At 36.8% G+C, this 14,544-nt stretch overlaps 2 protein-coding genes and 1 pseudogene across 3 annotated transcripts; 1 reads left to right on the forward strand and 2 right to left on the reverse strand.

The window, feature by feature from the left end:
• Positions 1–346: 346 nt before the first annotated feature.
• AT3G43575 lies at positions 347–4,678 on the reverse strand (annotated as a pseudogene; the record flags this gene model as incomplete). The annotated part of the gene is made up of 1 exon: positions 347–4,678.
• A 4,224-nt stretch (positions 4,679–8,902) lies between these two features.
• AT3G43580 (Beta-galactosidase related protein) lies at positions 8,903–10,525 on the forward strand. The gene has a single exon (NM_114226.3). It carries the CDS (start codon positions 9,879–9,881, stop codon positions 10,491–10,493), a length of 615 nt encoding a protein of 204 aa, NP_189944.1. The 5' UTR covers positions 8,903–9,878; the 3' UTR covers positions 10,494–10,525.
• Positions 10,526–13,660: 3,135 nt separating this feature from the next.
• Positions 13,661–13,963, reverse strand: AT3G43583 (uncharacterized protein; the record flags this gene model as incomplete). The annotated part of the gene is made up of 1 exon (NM_202651.1): positions 13,661–13,963. The coding sequence occupies one exon, from the start codon at positions 13,961–13,963 to the stop codon at positions 13,661–13,663; it is 303 nt and encodes a 100-aa protein (NP_974380.1).
• Positions 13,964–14,544: the final 581 nt, after the last annotated feature.

The raw sequence follows: 14,544 nt of genomic DNA on the forward strand, positions 1-14,544 counted from the left end.
CACCTCAAAAAGTCAATCTATTAAACTCATTATATGATTTAACAATAACAATAATTAAACTCCAAAGTAGACAACATGAACATCAGAATAAAAAACTAAACATATATCTCAACGAGGTTCATATATTAGAAGCCTAAAACATATATCACAGATTCAATCACTATAGCTAAATATCGGACGATAGAATTCATTGAATGAAGGATCTAAAACTTAACATTATTAAGTAAATCTAACATGTTCATCTCTATCTCTTTTTTGTGATTTCCATGAGAACTAACAGAGATTTCCAGTAAGAAAATACAAACTTTGAAGCAATTATCATCAGAGTTCAATCTGAAATTGAGGAAAAGAAGAAGAATTACCGAGATTTGTGCCTTGAGTCTGTGATGTGATGAGAATTGTTAAATGTACCATTTTTTTTTTTTTTTTTTTTGGACAAAATTTTTCCTTCAATTAAAATTACAAACCGGCCGGTACAATTGTTCTAAGAACAAACTTTGCAATCTCATCAGTTGTGGCTTCAAGAAATGAAAGAAAAGCTAGAGAATTGAAATTTAGAAGATAGAATCAGGATATCATGGAGAATCCCGTGGAGTTCCAGTGGTGGATCCTCCGTGTTGATAGCTTCGATCACTTGTTTTGAATCTGAAGCGACTGAAATCTGAGAAAAACCCAAAGTTGATGCCTGGCGGAGAGCTTCGTGGATGGCGAGAGCTTCTGCTAGTAAAGGTGACCGTACATGTCTCATTGTTGCAGATCCAAACCTACTCATCTCGATGTTAGTGGGATTGAAAATCCATCCTAGTCTGGCCAGTTTAAGATCCTTATTCCACGCAGCATCGGTGTGGCAGATCACAGTGTTAGGCGATGGTGGTCAAGCAGTATCCAGAACCTTAAGCGCGGGCTTGAGTTGGGGGATGTCTTGAGCCGTAAGCCATTCGCGGGCTAGAGCGAGGGCTCGGGTTAGGGTTTCTGCTGCTGAGGTATGACGATCCTTGAAGATTAGGTGATTCCTAGAGAGCCAGATCGACCAAATCAGCCAAGGTAGCAAAGGTCCCAATCTGATACCCGTTGGTGGGAGACACACAAATTGTTTAGCTTTCTCGAACAGGTCTTTGAGGGATGAGAAGAGACTAGAATTGATGTTCTGTTTAAAAGGTGCTGCGAGCCAGACTTCCGTTGCAAATCGACAGGTGAAGAAGAGATGAAAGGTTGTTTCCTCCTCTCCGCCGAAAGGACAACTGGCTTCTTCGAGGATCTGTCGAGCTCGCAAGTTTTCACCCACTGGTAAGGCACCTCTCATTGCTTTCCACATGAAGAACTTAGTCTTTGGTGAGGTATTGACTTTCCAAATCTTTGTTGTCCATTTGAAATCAACAACGGGCAGATTAGTGATGGAAAGTGCCGCTACGTTTGCTATGCTTTCATAGTAGCCGGAGCTGGCTGAGTAGGAACCATTTTTCGCAGGGAGCCACGCAAAGGTGTCCTTAGCTCCAAGTCTACTAAGACGGATCTCCAGAATTTCATTCTCAAACTCTGGGAGGGTTTGCTGTATTTTTGTTCTGTCCCAATCACCGGTCGATGTTGAGATGAGGTTTGACACAGTCCAGTTGTGGGATATCTCCGTGGGTGGTCCCATTGGGGTACTAGGAGACTCTAGAGAGAGCCATGGTTCATGCCACAACAAAGTCTGTTTGCCACTGCCAATAACTTTACCCAGTTTCTTCTTAAGCAGCTCTTTTCCAATACAAATACCTCTCCACCCGTGAGACGACGACGCCGGTGGTGTACTTTCTAAAAAAGTTGAGGTATGGCAGTACTTGCCCAGTAGAAGTCTAGCTAGAAGGCAGGTTGGTTTGGTGAGGATTCTCCAACTCAGTTTCGCCAACAGCGCCTCATTGAATTGTTGTAAGTCCCTGAATCCTAATCCACCTTCTCCTTTAGATTTAGTCAGGTTTTGCCAAGAAACCCAACACATGTTTTTCTTATCCATGCTAGAGTCCCACCAAAACCTCGTCAAGGTAGATTGGATGCGCTTGTATAGTGAGCATGGCAGTTTAAAACAAGACATAGTGTAGGCAGGCATTGCTGCTAACACTGATTTCAACATGATCATCTTTCCAGCTGTGGACAGAAATTTAGAAGACCAGCTGCAGGCTCTCTGACGGATTCTATCCACAATAATGGTAAATAAATCCCTCTTTTTCCTACCAAAAAGTTCAGGCAATCCCAGGTATTTGCCCAGTCCTCCCTCTTTTTCAATTCCCAATAAAAGCTTTACTCTATCTTTTGTTTCTAGGCCAGTCCTTGCAGAAAAGGTAACCGCTGACTTCTGAGGATTGATAAACTGACCTGAAGCTTGTTCATACTGTTGTAAGATGATCATCAAAGTTTCACAGTCTTGAGGGTCTGATTTGCAAAAGAACATAGTATCGTCTGCAAATAACAGGTGGTTGATTCTAGGGCTTTTCTTTCCCAATTTGATTCCCGTAAAATCTCCTCTAATTTGAGCCTTGTTGCAGAGTCCGGATAAAACCTCGCTACAGAGGATAAAAATGAATGGTGATAGGGGGTCACCTTGGCGGAGCCCTCTTTGAGGTGTGACTAGACCTTGAGCCGTTCCATTAAGGAGGTAAGAGTATGATACCGTTGTTATGCATTGCATAATCCATCTTATCCATATTTTGTGAAAACCAAGTCTCTCCATAACTAGTTCTATGAAGTCCCATTCCACTCTGTCATAAGCCTTGCTCATATCCGTTTTAACAGCCATGAAACAAGTTTCTTTTGCCTTTGAGTTGTGCAGATAATGCAGGGCTTCGTGTGTAATCAGCACATTGTCAGCTATAGCACATTGAGGAACAAAAGCAGACTGGTTCTCTGAGATTAAAAAGTGGAGAAATGGATGTAGTCTTTTGGTGAGAAGCTTCGCAATGATCTTATAGTAAACTGAGCACAAAGCAATAGGTCTGTAATCCTTCATAGATTTTGGACTTGAAACTTTTGGGATTAATCTAACATGAGTTGCATTGATGTTCCTTGGTAGGTTCCCAGACGAGAAAAACTCTTGTATTTCCAGGATGATTTGGTTACCTACTGTAATCCAGTTTGTTTGAAAGAAGCTAGCAGAGAATCCATCGGGTCCTGGTGCTTTGTCCGCATGGATGGAGAAACACGCTGCCTTTATCTCTTTTGCATTTGGCAATCTAGTAAGTTTTCTGTTTGTTTCCTCAGAGATGCACGGTTGTAGAGCAGCTTCTATGACTGATTTTCTTTCTCATGGTTTTGTAGTAAAAATCTACTGATAGTACTCTGAGATGACCTTAAGTATCTGATGTTCTTCATAAAAAGTAAGACCTGCATCATCTTCAATTACAGAAAATTTATTAACCGCCTTGCGTCCTTTAGTGCTAGCATGGAAAAACCCTGTGTTTTTATCACCCAAAGTTAGCCACAGTTGTCTACTCCTTTGTTTCCAATGTTCTTCCTCAGCCAAGTAAGCTTTTTTCAGATCTTCATTGATGTTGTTAATCAGGCTTTGGTCAGAGGTTAGGCAGGTCATGCCATTCTCAAGCTTTAACCGATATTCCTCAATCTTTTTCTGGCTATTTAAGTGCTTCTCACGGCTCCAGGCAATAATAGCCTGTCGGCAACGGTTAATTTTAAGCTCAACTTCTTCAATCAGGTCTCTCTGCCAATTCTCTTCTACTAGTTGGGTAACTTCTTCATTATCCCTGAGCCTCCTATCATATCTAAAGAGCCCTTTCCTTTTCTTCTTTTGCAGGTCGAAAAAAGTAACAATTGGTCTGTGATCTGAGCCTTCAAAAGGTAAGTACTTGCTTCTACCTGAAGGGTAGTTGACATCCCACTCACTGTTTGACATCGCTCTATCAAGCCTGCGGAAGACCACATGATCATTTCTTTTACCTCTCCAAGATAAGAAGTTCCCAGTGTAACGGAGGTCAAAGAGGTCACAAGTGGACATGAAGGTTCTTAGGTCCACAAAGGAACCCTCAGGACGAGCAGGGCCTCCTGACTTTTCAGATGAGTCAATGATCTCATTAAAATCTCCTGTAAGGAACCAGGATTCTGATCTGTTCTGTCCAAGAGTTGTTAGTTGTTCCCATATCTCCTTTCTCTTGGATTTCTCAGGTTCTCCATAGATAAAAGTGGCAAAGAAAGACCGACCTTCCGCTTCAATGAAGGTATCAATGAAGTTATGGTTTTCTGATAAATTTTGAATTGATATCTCTTTGTTCCAGAGAAGGGCTAATCCACCACCACCATGACTATGGGGTGCGACTAGCTTAGATTCAGTGTAGTTTAAACATTGAAGTGCAGTGAGAACAACCTCATTTTGGTTTTTTGTCTCCGAGAGGAAAATTATATCTGGGGAGATGGTCCTGTGCATCTCCTTTAGTCGTTGAACTATCATGGGATTCCCTAGACCACAACAGTTCCAGCTGATTATCTTTAAGGAAGAGGAGGGGGTGGATTTGGAAAATCCACCTTTTTCTTGACTATTGCAGGTACAATTGTGTTGAGAGGAGGAGCTACACTTGTAGAAGGAGCTTAGATAATGGCTCTTGCAGCTGGTTGCTGTCTTGCTTGTTTAGCTTTGATGATTTCTCTAGCATCAGCTGTAGATGATCCTGCAACGTCAGTGCCAAGGCGTCCTTTAGGTGAGGTATGCAGACCCATCAGATGTCTTTTACTAGATTTCACTCCTGTTATCCTTAGAGGGCTTTTATTGCCTGGTCTGTTGGCTGCCTTATTCAATTGGGGTCTTCCTCTCTTTTTCTTTGAGGTTGGGCCTGAAGCAGCTGGGATCTCTGCTGGGTGAACTGGCAGATCCTGAGATGGACTCATGGAAGGGGGCCGGTGAGCTACAGAAAGATCTGGGTCAGCCTGTTGACATGCCAAGCTAACTGCAGAGAGGATTTGGTCTGCAGTTTCTGTCATAAGGCCTCTAGCTTCCCCTTGTAAGACTCTCTGTTTTCTAGCCATACTTTCAGTGGGGTCTGCACAACTAGTGTACTGCACTGTAACTTCCCGTAATTCTCCCATTATTGTTTTCTTTGTAGGCAAAGATACTGGTAAAGGTGTTGAGACTTCAGTGGTCATCTCTCTTTCAAGTGGGGGGCGTCTTGTTCTAGAGGTTTCAGAAGACTCTTGCCATGTAAGTTCTCTTGGTAACGGTTTCTCTCTCCACTGTAAATTTGGATTATCGCTAATATGATTATTCCTGCTGAAAGTTCTGGGAGGTTCTCTTCTGAAAGAAGGAGTGTGTCGAGGGGGAGAGTGTCGAGAGATTGGAGATTTGAAGCCATGGGATCTTGAGTCAGCTTCGTGGTTTGTTCTCCCATACATGTCCTCTGTCTTTCTCTTATAGGGGTTCAGCGCCTCTTTGTTTCTCGAAAAATCTGAAAGGTGAGACGACCCATTTTCCTGAGATAACCTGAGGCCTTGATTGTTAGATCTGTGGCCTTCCTTTGGTTTTTGAGCTGTTCTCTCAGGGGGAACTTGATTTGTCCTTTTATTTGTCTCGTCAGCTTTTTTAAGGCCAGGGCAATCAACTTCTACATGAGATAAGCGGAGACAATGGTGGCAATGGCTTTTCAAATTTTTGTAGTCCAGACTAACTACAACTTCACTACCATCTTGGAACTCCACTGTTGTTTCTTTTGTAAGAGGTTGTAAACCGTTGATTAAGACTCTTATTTTAGCTGCAGATGGGGAGATATCATGGTCCACCACTTTGCCCACCTTCTCTCCAATCGCGTAGAGCATTTCTTTTATCCAGTAGTGCATTGGTAGTCCCTGGAGCTCAACCCAGAAGGGAATTTCTGAAGGAAAGGTGGGTGAAATGATCGGTTCCCATCTCTGAAGAATGACCATCCATTGGTCAAAATGGTAAGGTCTATTGTCTAAAACCTTTTCATACTCCTCATACTCAAATCTGAACTGGAAACATCCTCTTCCTAGGTCAGATCCCGTAGCTTTGCCCTTGAGATTCCATCTGTTTAAGAGGAAGGGAATGAGAGACCAAAGCCGCTGACTAGCAGGGTTAGTGAGTCTTCCCATCAAAGCCAGGGAGTTCTCTCTCATCAGCGCTGAGTTATCCAAGGTTGGAGCTCTGATTCTCTTCTTTGGTGGAGGTGAGAAACTTCTCTCAGAACCATGATGCCTCTCATGATATGATGTTTCTCGTCTCCCAGACTCTTTTGAGAGCTCTTTGTTGTTACTGTTGGAGTAAGATTTCTGATTGTAGGCTATGCCTTTTCCTTTTGCAGCGTAAGGTATTCTTTTATCCATAACTATGTTGAGGTTGGTAGCACAGTTAAGTGGGCAACAAACCCAGAGCTTGTTTGTGCCGAAGAAGTATACACCAAGTCTTGAAAAAGTAGTCAAAAAAGTTCTTCACACAAGGTGAGAGGGTTTGTCATCTTTGGTGGATGAGAAAAAGAGCATGACCTAAAGTTTGAAAAGGTTCTTCACATATAGTGAGAAAGTTCGGGAGATTGTACAACAAGGTTAGCCATTAATGAAGACATAAATGCACAATTCCATTTGTACCTTAGGGTTCATGAAGGCATGTGGTTGAGCATTAACTCTGGTGTACACTTCAGGAGATGGGAGAGCTTGCTGAGGTCCTCAAGGGCGTCTAAATTTCTCTTAAGCAGCACTCCTAGGTAGAAAGCCGTCTAAGGTTCTCCCCACGTCATTGTTTGGTCAAACTCCGGTCAGAAAAGCAGGGGATAAGCCTGAGAAGAGCCGGAGAAGTAGAGCCGATGAACAAAACTTTCATGTTTTAGTAACAGAAAGTAGCTGAGATCTCCTTTTTTTGAAAACCTGAACTTCTTTTAGGACCTAGGTAAACGTGCCTGAGAGAGAAAATTTCTTGTAAAACTTATTAAATGATATTCTATTCAATTAAATGTACCCTAGCAAGTCTGATAAGTGATAAGCAAGATTAACTCAAAACAAAATTGGATCTAAAACCGTGTGAGCCGACGGAACGAGATTGAGCATGATTGAGAAGAACCGAAGCCGCCATTGACGAGTTCAGAAGAGAAAACGGGAACTGAGTAGTCGCTTCAAGTTGTCAGACGATTGAGAGGGCTTTGTAGATCGATTTTGTAACTGACGATCGAGATCTAGAGGAATTGCGACTGAGCGGGATTGCGACTGAGAGGGATTGAGACTTAGAAGGCTCGAGAGTGAAAGATGAGACATACAAATTGGGATCGTTTGTGAGAGGGTTTCTAATCGAGTAGAGAGAAGATATAACCTAAAAGTTTCAGATCTAATATCCAACCCAATCTAATTTCTTTTCTTTTAATCTCTATTTCTTTATTTTCTTTTCTTACTTAGTAAAAAATTTGGAGCCAACAAAATTTTTACTTTCCCGGTTATCTCTATTATAACGTTTTGAATGTCATATATGCTATCATAAAGCCAAAAACTAAGCGCCACTACGAAATATTTTTGCGGTTAATCTACCATAGCGTTTGTTTTTTCGAAAACGCTATATAATTTTTTTCAAAACACAATTATACCAGAATCATTGAAAACGCTATATTGTATTACTATTAATACCTTCATTTCCTGTAGTGGAAAATGCGGAATGATATCATTTTCAATAATAAACGATGGTCTATTCGGGACATTATAAACAAAGCTCTCATTGACAAGCAACAATGGAATGAGAGTCTACGGTGGAGTGACGCTAACAAATAGCGAGATTCAATTCAAAGAGACCCTAATACCACAACACCTATTACAACCAAAAGAGGACGTAATGACTATTATTCATCAAGCAAAAACTTATTGTTGTTTTGTGGATGCTTCATGGGTCTCTTCTACTGCCACTGTAGGCATAGGCTGGATCATGTACACTCCAAATGCGCAATTTGTACTTTGGGGAATGTCTGCAATACGACCAACGAGTTCGCCGCTTGAAGCAGAAGTCGAGGCCTTAAAATTAGCTATGATTCATCTTTGAAGGCTCGGATATGATGAAGTTCTATTTCCGGAGATGCAGCAGAGCTTTATGAACCCCTCCACTCAGCAATCCACGGGCTGCAACATTCACCTATATTGACATACCTCCAAGAAGTACGAAACTTGGCATCAGGATACAAGTCTTTTGACTTCCTTAAGATCTCACGTAATATCAATCATGTAGCGGATAGAATTACTAAGGATGCTAGAGCTAAAAACTTAAGCCTTGTAATATCCTGAAATGATGTATCTTGATTCCAAGTTAATGCAAAAGGTTGACGACAAAAAAAAAAAAAAAAAATTTATTTCCAAAAAATAATTAAAAACAAAAATTAAAGAATTTTTTTTAATCATATTTCTTGTTTAAAAAGCAAAAAAAAAAAAAAATTAAAATAAATATAAAAGAAAAATATACTAGAGAATATTCTTTATTAAATGGAGGAAGAAATTATTATTAACTGATGTAGCAACATCTACGTCATTATTATTAGGCTTTTAATTATGTTATTCTTTAAACTTGTGTTGGGCTTTATTTGGGTTTTATTACGTCGGTTTGTGTTTGCTTTGGCAACAAGCTTTGACTAGGATTTCTTTTATGTTTCGACCATAACCAGTCTGCTTCTTAGGTTCGTTAGACTTGGTTGTTTTTTTTGATTAATAAAGAGAAAGCTTTTCTCAACTTGAAGTCATTAATACACAAAGCTAAGAACTCCTAGCTACAAATAGATCTTTGAGAATCCATTGATATCCAAAGACTCTTTTTGTACTTACCGCTGCACTATTAACTCACTTAACCATGGTATGCCACATATCATGTTATTAAGAACATGAAAAAGTGTATGTGTAGATAGATTTACCTTCCAAAACCCATCACTCCATCACAAGATAATTTTGGATTTATCTATGCATTAAATTAGAAAATTATAATTAAAAAAACAAAAGTTAACTAAAATAATATTTGCATTAAATTTATCATCCATATTTAGAGAGAAAAATAGAGTGACTAAACTAAAACTCTTTTTTCTCTCGGGTACTAACATCGAGACGCAGTCCCTAACCACCTATTCGGCACCGGTGAAGCTTATGCTTGTCGGCATCGGGAGATCTCCTCCTCTTGTCCCTGGTGTGATCTAATTCTGCTTTTGGCCGTTTTTTTCAATCTACATGTATCTTCAACCGCTTGCCTTTGTTCCACGGTGCCTCAACCCTTCGAGACAGAGACAGGAAGAGCTCTTTCTTGATCCTCTTGTTGTCTGCTCCGCTCTCAACCTATCTGTCAAAGTGGACAAAAGAAGCTTCTTCAAATCCGAGTGAAGCTTCTACCCACCCGTCTTCGTGCATGACAAGAGCTCCACCTCCCCATGCGCATCATTTGGATCCCCCATGGCTCAGTCCCAAGCTATTGGTTTGTTTCTGGTGGCTGGAAATCCTTGAACCGTCAGCTACGACGATTGACAAAACCCTAATCTCGCTGGAGGCTCCTTCTACTGGGCTTGGCCCACATTACCAACAAAAGCACCAGGGCCCAATGTTGATTTATTCGTTGACCATCTTTAAGAATTACGGCCCAACATTAAGAATCATAAAAGCCCATCTACCAGGTTTTTATTAAAGCCCAGATTGTATTTATGCACAATCCAAATGGCAGCCCAAATCCCCTGACTGCTCAATCCAGGCCCATCTGTATCATTTTTTTGGCCAGGAAATTAATAAGGCATCGTCCATTCCCATCTCTGCCTAGGTTTGAGCTGAACTCTCTTTCGTTCATTCTTAGCAACTGTTTGTGTCGTGTTATATGTATAATTGATTGTGGACGTCAGTTGGAACATAATTCACTTATGTTGATAGTCTGATACAAAGTTTTTTTGGGAACCATGCCCTTAAAACCGCTTAGGCACATTATCCATGAAGTTAATAGATTGAAGAAGAACGACATTATCATCCCATTTCTAAGGAGCGGTGATTACCGAAGCTTCTTCAATCTGTCCTTAACCTTTACTCCGAATCGAATCCAGCTCCCACATCAAGAATACTATCTAAGATTGTCGAGGATGCACGACGTTGCCTCCTTTTGCGCAGAACTCATATTTGGCCTTAAGGGTCTTTGGCGCAATAGCTGCTTCACCTTGGAGGGAATTTCAGCTCTGCCATCCTCCTTATCGAGAATTGCTTCAAGTCTTTCCGTTTTCTCCAAGTGGTTCACGCCGGAAACCATTGAAACTAAAGAACATTTTTCAAAGTCACGAATTCTTTTGATAGTGACTATTGTTAAGCTCCCCGAATTTTTTGCCAAAGTGTCTTTGACACACCATGATTTCGCTTGTGATATGTTGCGCAGCTCCTGTCTCCGAGTTCTTATGGATTTATCTCCTATGTTTAATGCTCTCTCAACCTTCCTAGCTACCCTTGATGTAATCTTATGCTTAATCTGCTTTATGTACCCAACCATTCAGTTGATGATCTGTACTCTATATCCTTCTTTGGTTTAATGAATGGATAAGTGGTTCGACAAGCAAAAAACAATTAGAGAAAAAAAAGAATATAAAGATATTGTGGTTTTAACTATAATCATCTATACTATTAATTGAGAATCATTGAAAATAAACAACCTTATGAAGGGTAAAAGATTACATAGAATTCCATTGATTGTTAATTTTTAAATAAATTCATTAAAGATAAAATAGTAATCACAAAATTAATAGATTTAAATTAATATTTTATTAGTTTTCCAAAATTAAAATCATTTTCTCTTTCCTATTAATTATGGACGAAAAATTAAAATTTATTTCTTAAAATTTGTTAACCAATAAGATTTGAAAAACTAGGATTTGATATCCAATTATACTATATTTGTTTTTTCTATATTATTAAACTAACATTTTGGAAGTTAATTTTTATTTTAAAAGATTTTAAAATCATAAAACTTCTTTGATACCATTAATAAAAAATCATAATTTGCAATAGATAAATAAATACAATTTTAGAATTTTGGGTTAAGTATTTTAAAAAATAAAACAAAAATTTTAAGGTTGAAATATCACAATTTCTAAAAAACGAGATTAGATATTACAAAGATTTATAGTTATTATGAATTAAACTAAAAATAACTAATTTAAATTAATTATCATTATGCCGTTCATTTAGAAATATCTAAACAATAAATTGTACATAATAATTTCGAAATATTTTGGGTTTTCTTTTTTGAGTTTTTCTTTTTTTCAACCGGATCTTTCTTTAAATAAATCCATAATATATTATTGCACAAACTTTTTGAAATAATGTAAACTAATTATACATTTTTCATTCCATATCCAGCAGTAATAAATTGCTTTTATACAAAATTTTAATTATATTCCAAAAATCCAATTAATTATGATTAAACAAGGGAAAGAAGAATATTGGAAATGTAGCTAAGGAAATAAACATTATTACATTTGTTAAAATATTTTTTTTTACAAAATTATTTGTTAAAATATTTTTTTTACAAAATTATTTGTTAAAATGCTATTCATATTTTTGTAAACTTTAACATCATATATGTTAATCCGCAAAACTCATTCATATATAACATGGTATTTAAAGGTAAGCAAATAAGAATTTTGAAACATATTTTTAATGGAATGAAATGAAAATACAAATTATGAGACACGAACGACATGAAAAGAGACGAAAGCACTATATAAAATAAATTGAAACCAAACTGAACATCAAATTAAATATCCAACTGAGTAGTTTGGGTTGTGAGCTCTATATAAAATAAATTTATTTACACACATAACCATATATGTATATATTTTGTGACACAAATTCTATTTGTGATGGATACGGGTTGGTAGTATTTTTATTTCACAAATACAGACGGGTTATGGGACGAAGAATTTATGATAGTTAGATCACATTATGGATTTTTGCGTTCCAAGATAGTTACGCCTAGCAATGAAATAACCCAAACTAAAACCAAATCCATATCCTATTTTACACCGGTAATCAAACTGTTGTAATGTTTTGATTAGTTTAGAAAATAAAAACTTACAATCACTAACTTTACAGTTAAGTTATATCTTAATGTTATCTTACTAATATAATTTCTCCGTGTGAGTTCGGATCTTAAAATGTAACTATACACGAACGCAATTGAATTTCGATCATTACTGTTAACTTTATAATATCTATACTATTACAAAGTTTACTCATAACAAAATATAATATATTTTTAAAATCTATTAAACAATTTTTATATTTTGCAAGTATATGCGAATTCATATCTAATACATTATATTATAATATATATCACAAAATAACAAAATAATCTACATTAAATTAAAAATATGAAATCTCGCACGTATGTGCGGGTCAAGATCTAGTATATTATTATTTGGAAAGTATTGTAAACAAATGACATTAGAATGCCATTAAAAAAATCTAATCATAGACCAAATTTATCCACATCATTAAAGTTATGATCCACTTCTTAATCTCGCGGGTCAAGTCATCAAACGGGTTTTCATACATTACATAAACTTTAATATCAACTAATTAGATAAGTGATTATTGAGAAAGATTTCGTAAACAATAATATCAACTAATTAGATAAGTGATTATTGAGATAGTTTTCATAATCAATAAGATTAAATATTCAGTTAAATCTTCTAACTATGGAACATATACAAACACAATATTTGATAACTGAATAGAAACAAAATCTTTGGCATCAATAACCTTCTATCATCACAAATCTTCAAGAACAATTTAAAATTTTTCTATCAAAATTAATATACTCAGAAAATAACATATTTAAAACATATTATTCTACAATTGTTTGTTGAATTTTCTAAAAACATATACTCAAAAAAACCTAATCTTAGACCATATTACTCTGTAAAACATTCTAAAGAGCGTCATTTAATTCATATAATCCCCTCCAAACTCATAAAAGTTTATAAACAATGATAAATTAATTCATCTCATTAAAGATAAACAAGTCAAATACTAATTTATGCAATTTAATTAATTGTAACGGTGTCAAAAGAATATAAACTGTTCATTCTATAAAGAAAAAATTGTAACGGGTCAACACTTTAGGCTTTAGTAATATATTTCTTTTAAACAAAAATTTTGACTGAGTAACGGGTCATAATTTGAATATTTATATTCAATTTCATGCTTTTTTTTTGAAATGTAAAATTTTATATACTTCAATAAACTTTTTCAATATTTAGTTTGGAATATTTTAAGATAGTTTTACTTGATATTTTTAAAGAATATCATCAACACTTAATAAATCAAAATTTAAAAATTTTTAAAAACTCTAATTTGCTTCTTTTTAAAAAACTTATATATTTAAAATATTTATAATAGATGGCGGGTTAAATATAATGTTTTATGATGAAATGAGTTATGATCTTTATAAGTATTTGAATATTTATATTTTTTTATTTTCTACAATTCTTTTTTTGAAATTCATAATTTTATATATTATAATAAACTTTTTAAATACTATAGTTTGAAACATTTTAAAATAGTTTGATTTAATATTTCGAAAGAATATCAAAAAATTTAAGAGTGAATTAGGTGAATAACCATATTTGCAAAAGTTATTAAATAACTAGCACTATAACATACATAATTCAGTAACTAACACATGTGGGATATGTAATTACAACCTACTCCTTATGGCAACGGAAGTGACTCCGGCGACGGTGGTGGCTCCGGCAGCGTGGTTGCTCCGGCGACGGTGGTTGCTCCGGTGACAATGGAAGCTCCGGTGACAATGGAAACCCTGACAATGGGGTGGTGGCTCCGGTGACGATGGTTGCTCCGGCGACGTTGGTTTCTCCGGCGACGGTGGTGGCTCCGGCGACGGTGGTGGCTCCGGTGACGGTGGTTTCTCCGGCGGACGATGATTGCTCCGGTGACAATGGAAACCCCGACAATGGGGTGGTGGCTCCGGTGATGGCATTTGTTCCGGTAAGGGTGGTAGCTCCGGCGACGGTGGTGGTGGTGATGATGGCGGCGACGGCGGTGGTAGTGGTGATGACGACAGCGGCGGTGGTTGTGGTGGAGATGGTTGTGATGGTAAGAAACAAGGGTATAATGACAAATATTGTAGAAAATATATCGAATATCATCCACTTTTTTTCTTTTGGTTAGTTAGTGAATTATTAAATTTTTGTAGGTTATTGATGCAAATTTCCCAAAATTTAATAGATCAAAAAGCTAAAATTATAGTTACTCTAATTTGATATTTTTACATCTATATTTAAAATATTTATAGCATATGGTGGGTTATATGTAATATCTTTTTAATAAACGGCATGTTAAGATTATATGAGGAGATAGGTTGAATAAGGTTTGACGCCTCTAAATATTTAAAAATAACAAATGATGGATTGTGTAAACAATAATTTTTAGAAAAATGTTTGATCCCTCTAAATATTTTAAAATTTGATTCTGCAAGCAATTTTAAAAATAACGAATGATGGATTGTGCAAGCAACTTTTTAATTGCGATTATAAAAATGAAAATATAAACTTCAGTCAC

The sequence above is a fragment of the Arabidopsis thaliana genome, chromosome 3, assembly GCF_000001735.4.
Source record: "Arabidopsis thaliana chromosome 3, partial sequence".
NCBI lineage: Eukaryota > Viridiplantae > Streptophyta > Magnoliopsida > Brassicales > Brassicaceae > Arabidopsis > Arabidopsis thaliana.

What these genes read in the sequence shown, in the direction of transcription:
- AT3G43580 (NM_114226.3), top strand. Translation starts at nt 9,879, where the DNA reads ATGCCCTTAAAACCGCTTAGGCACATTATCCATGAAGTTAATAGATTG.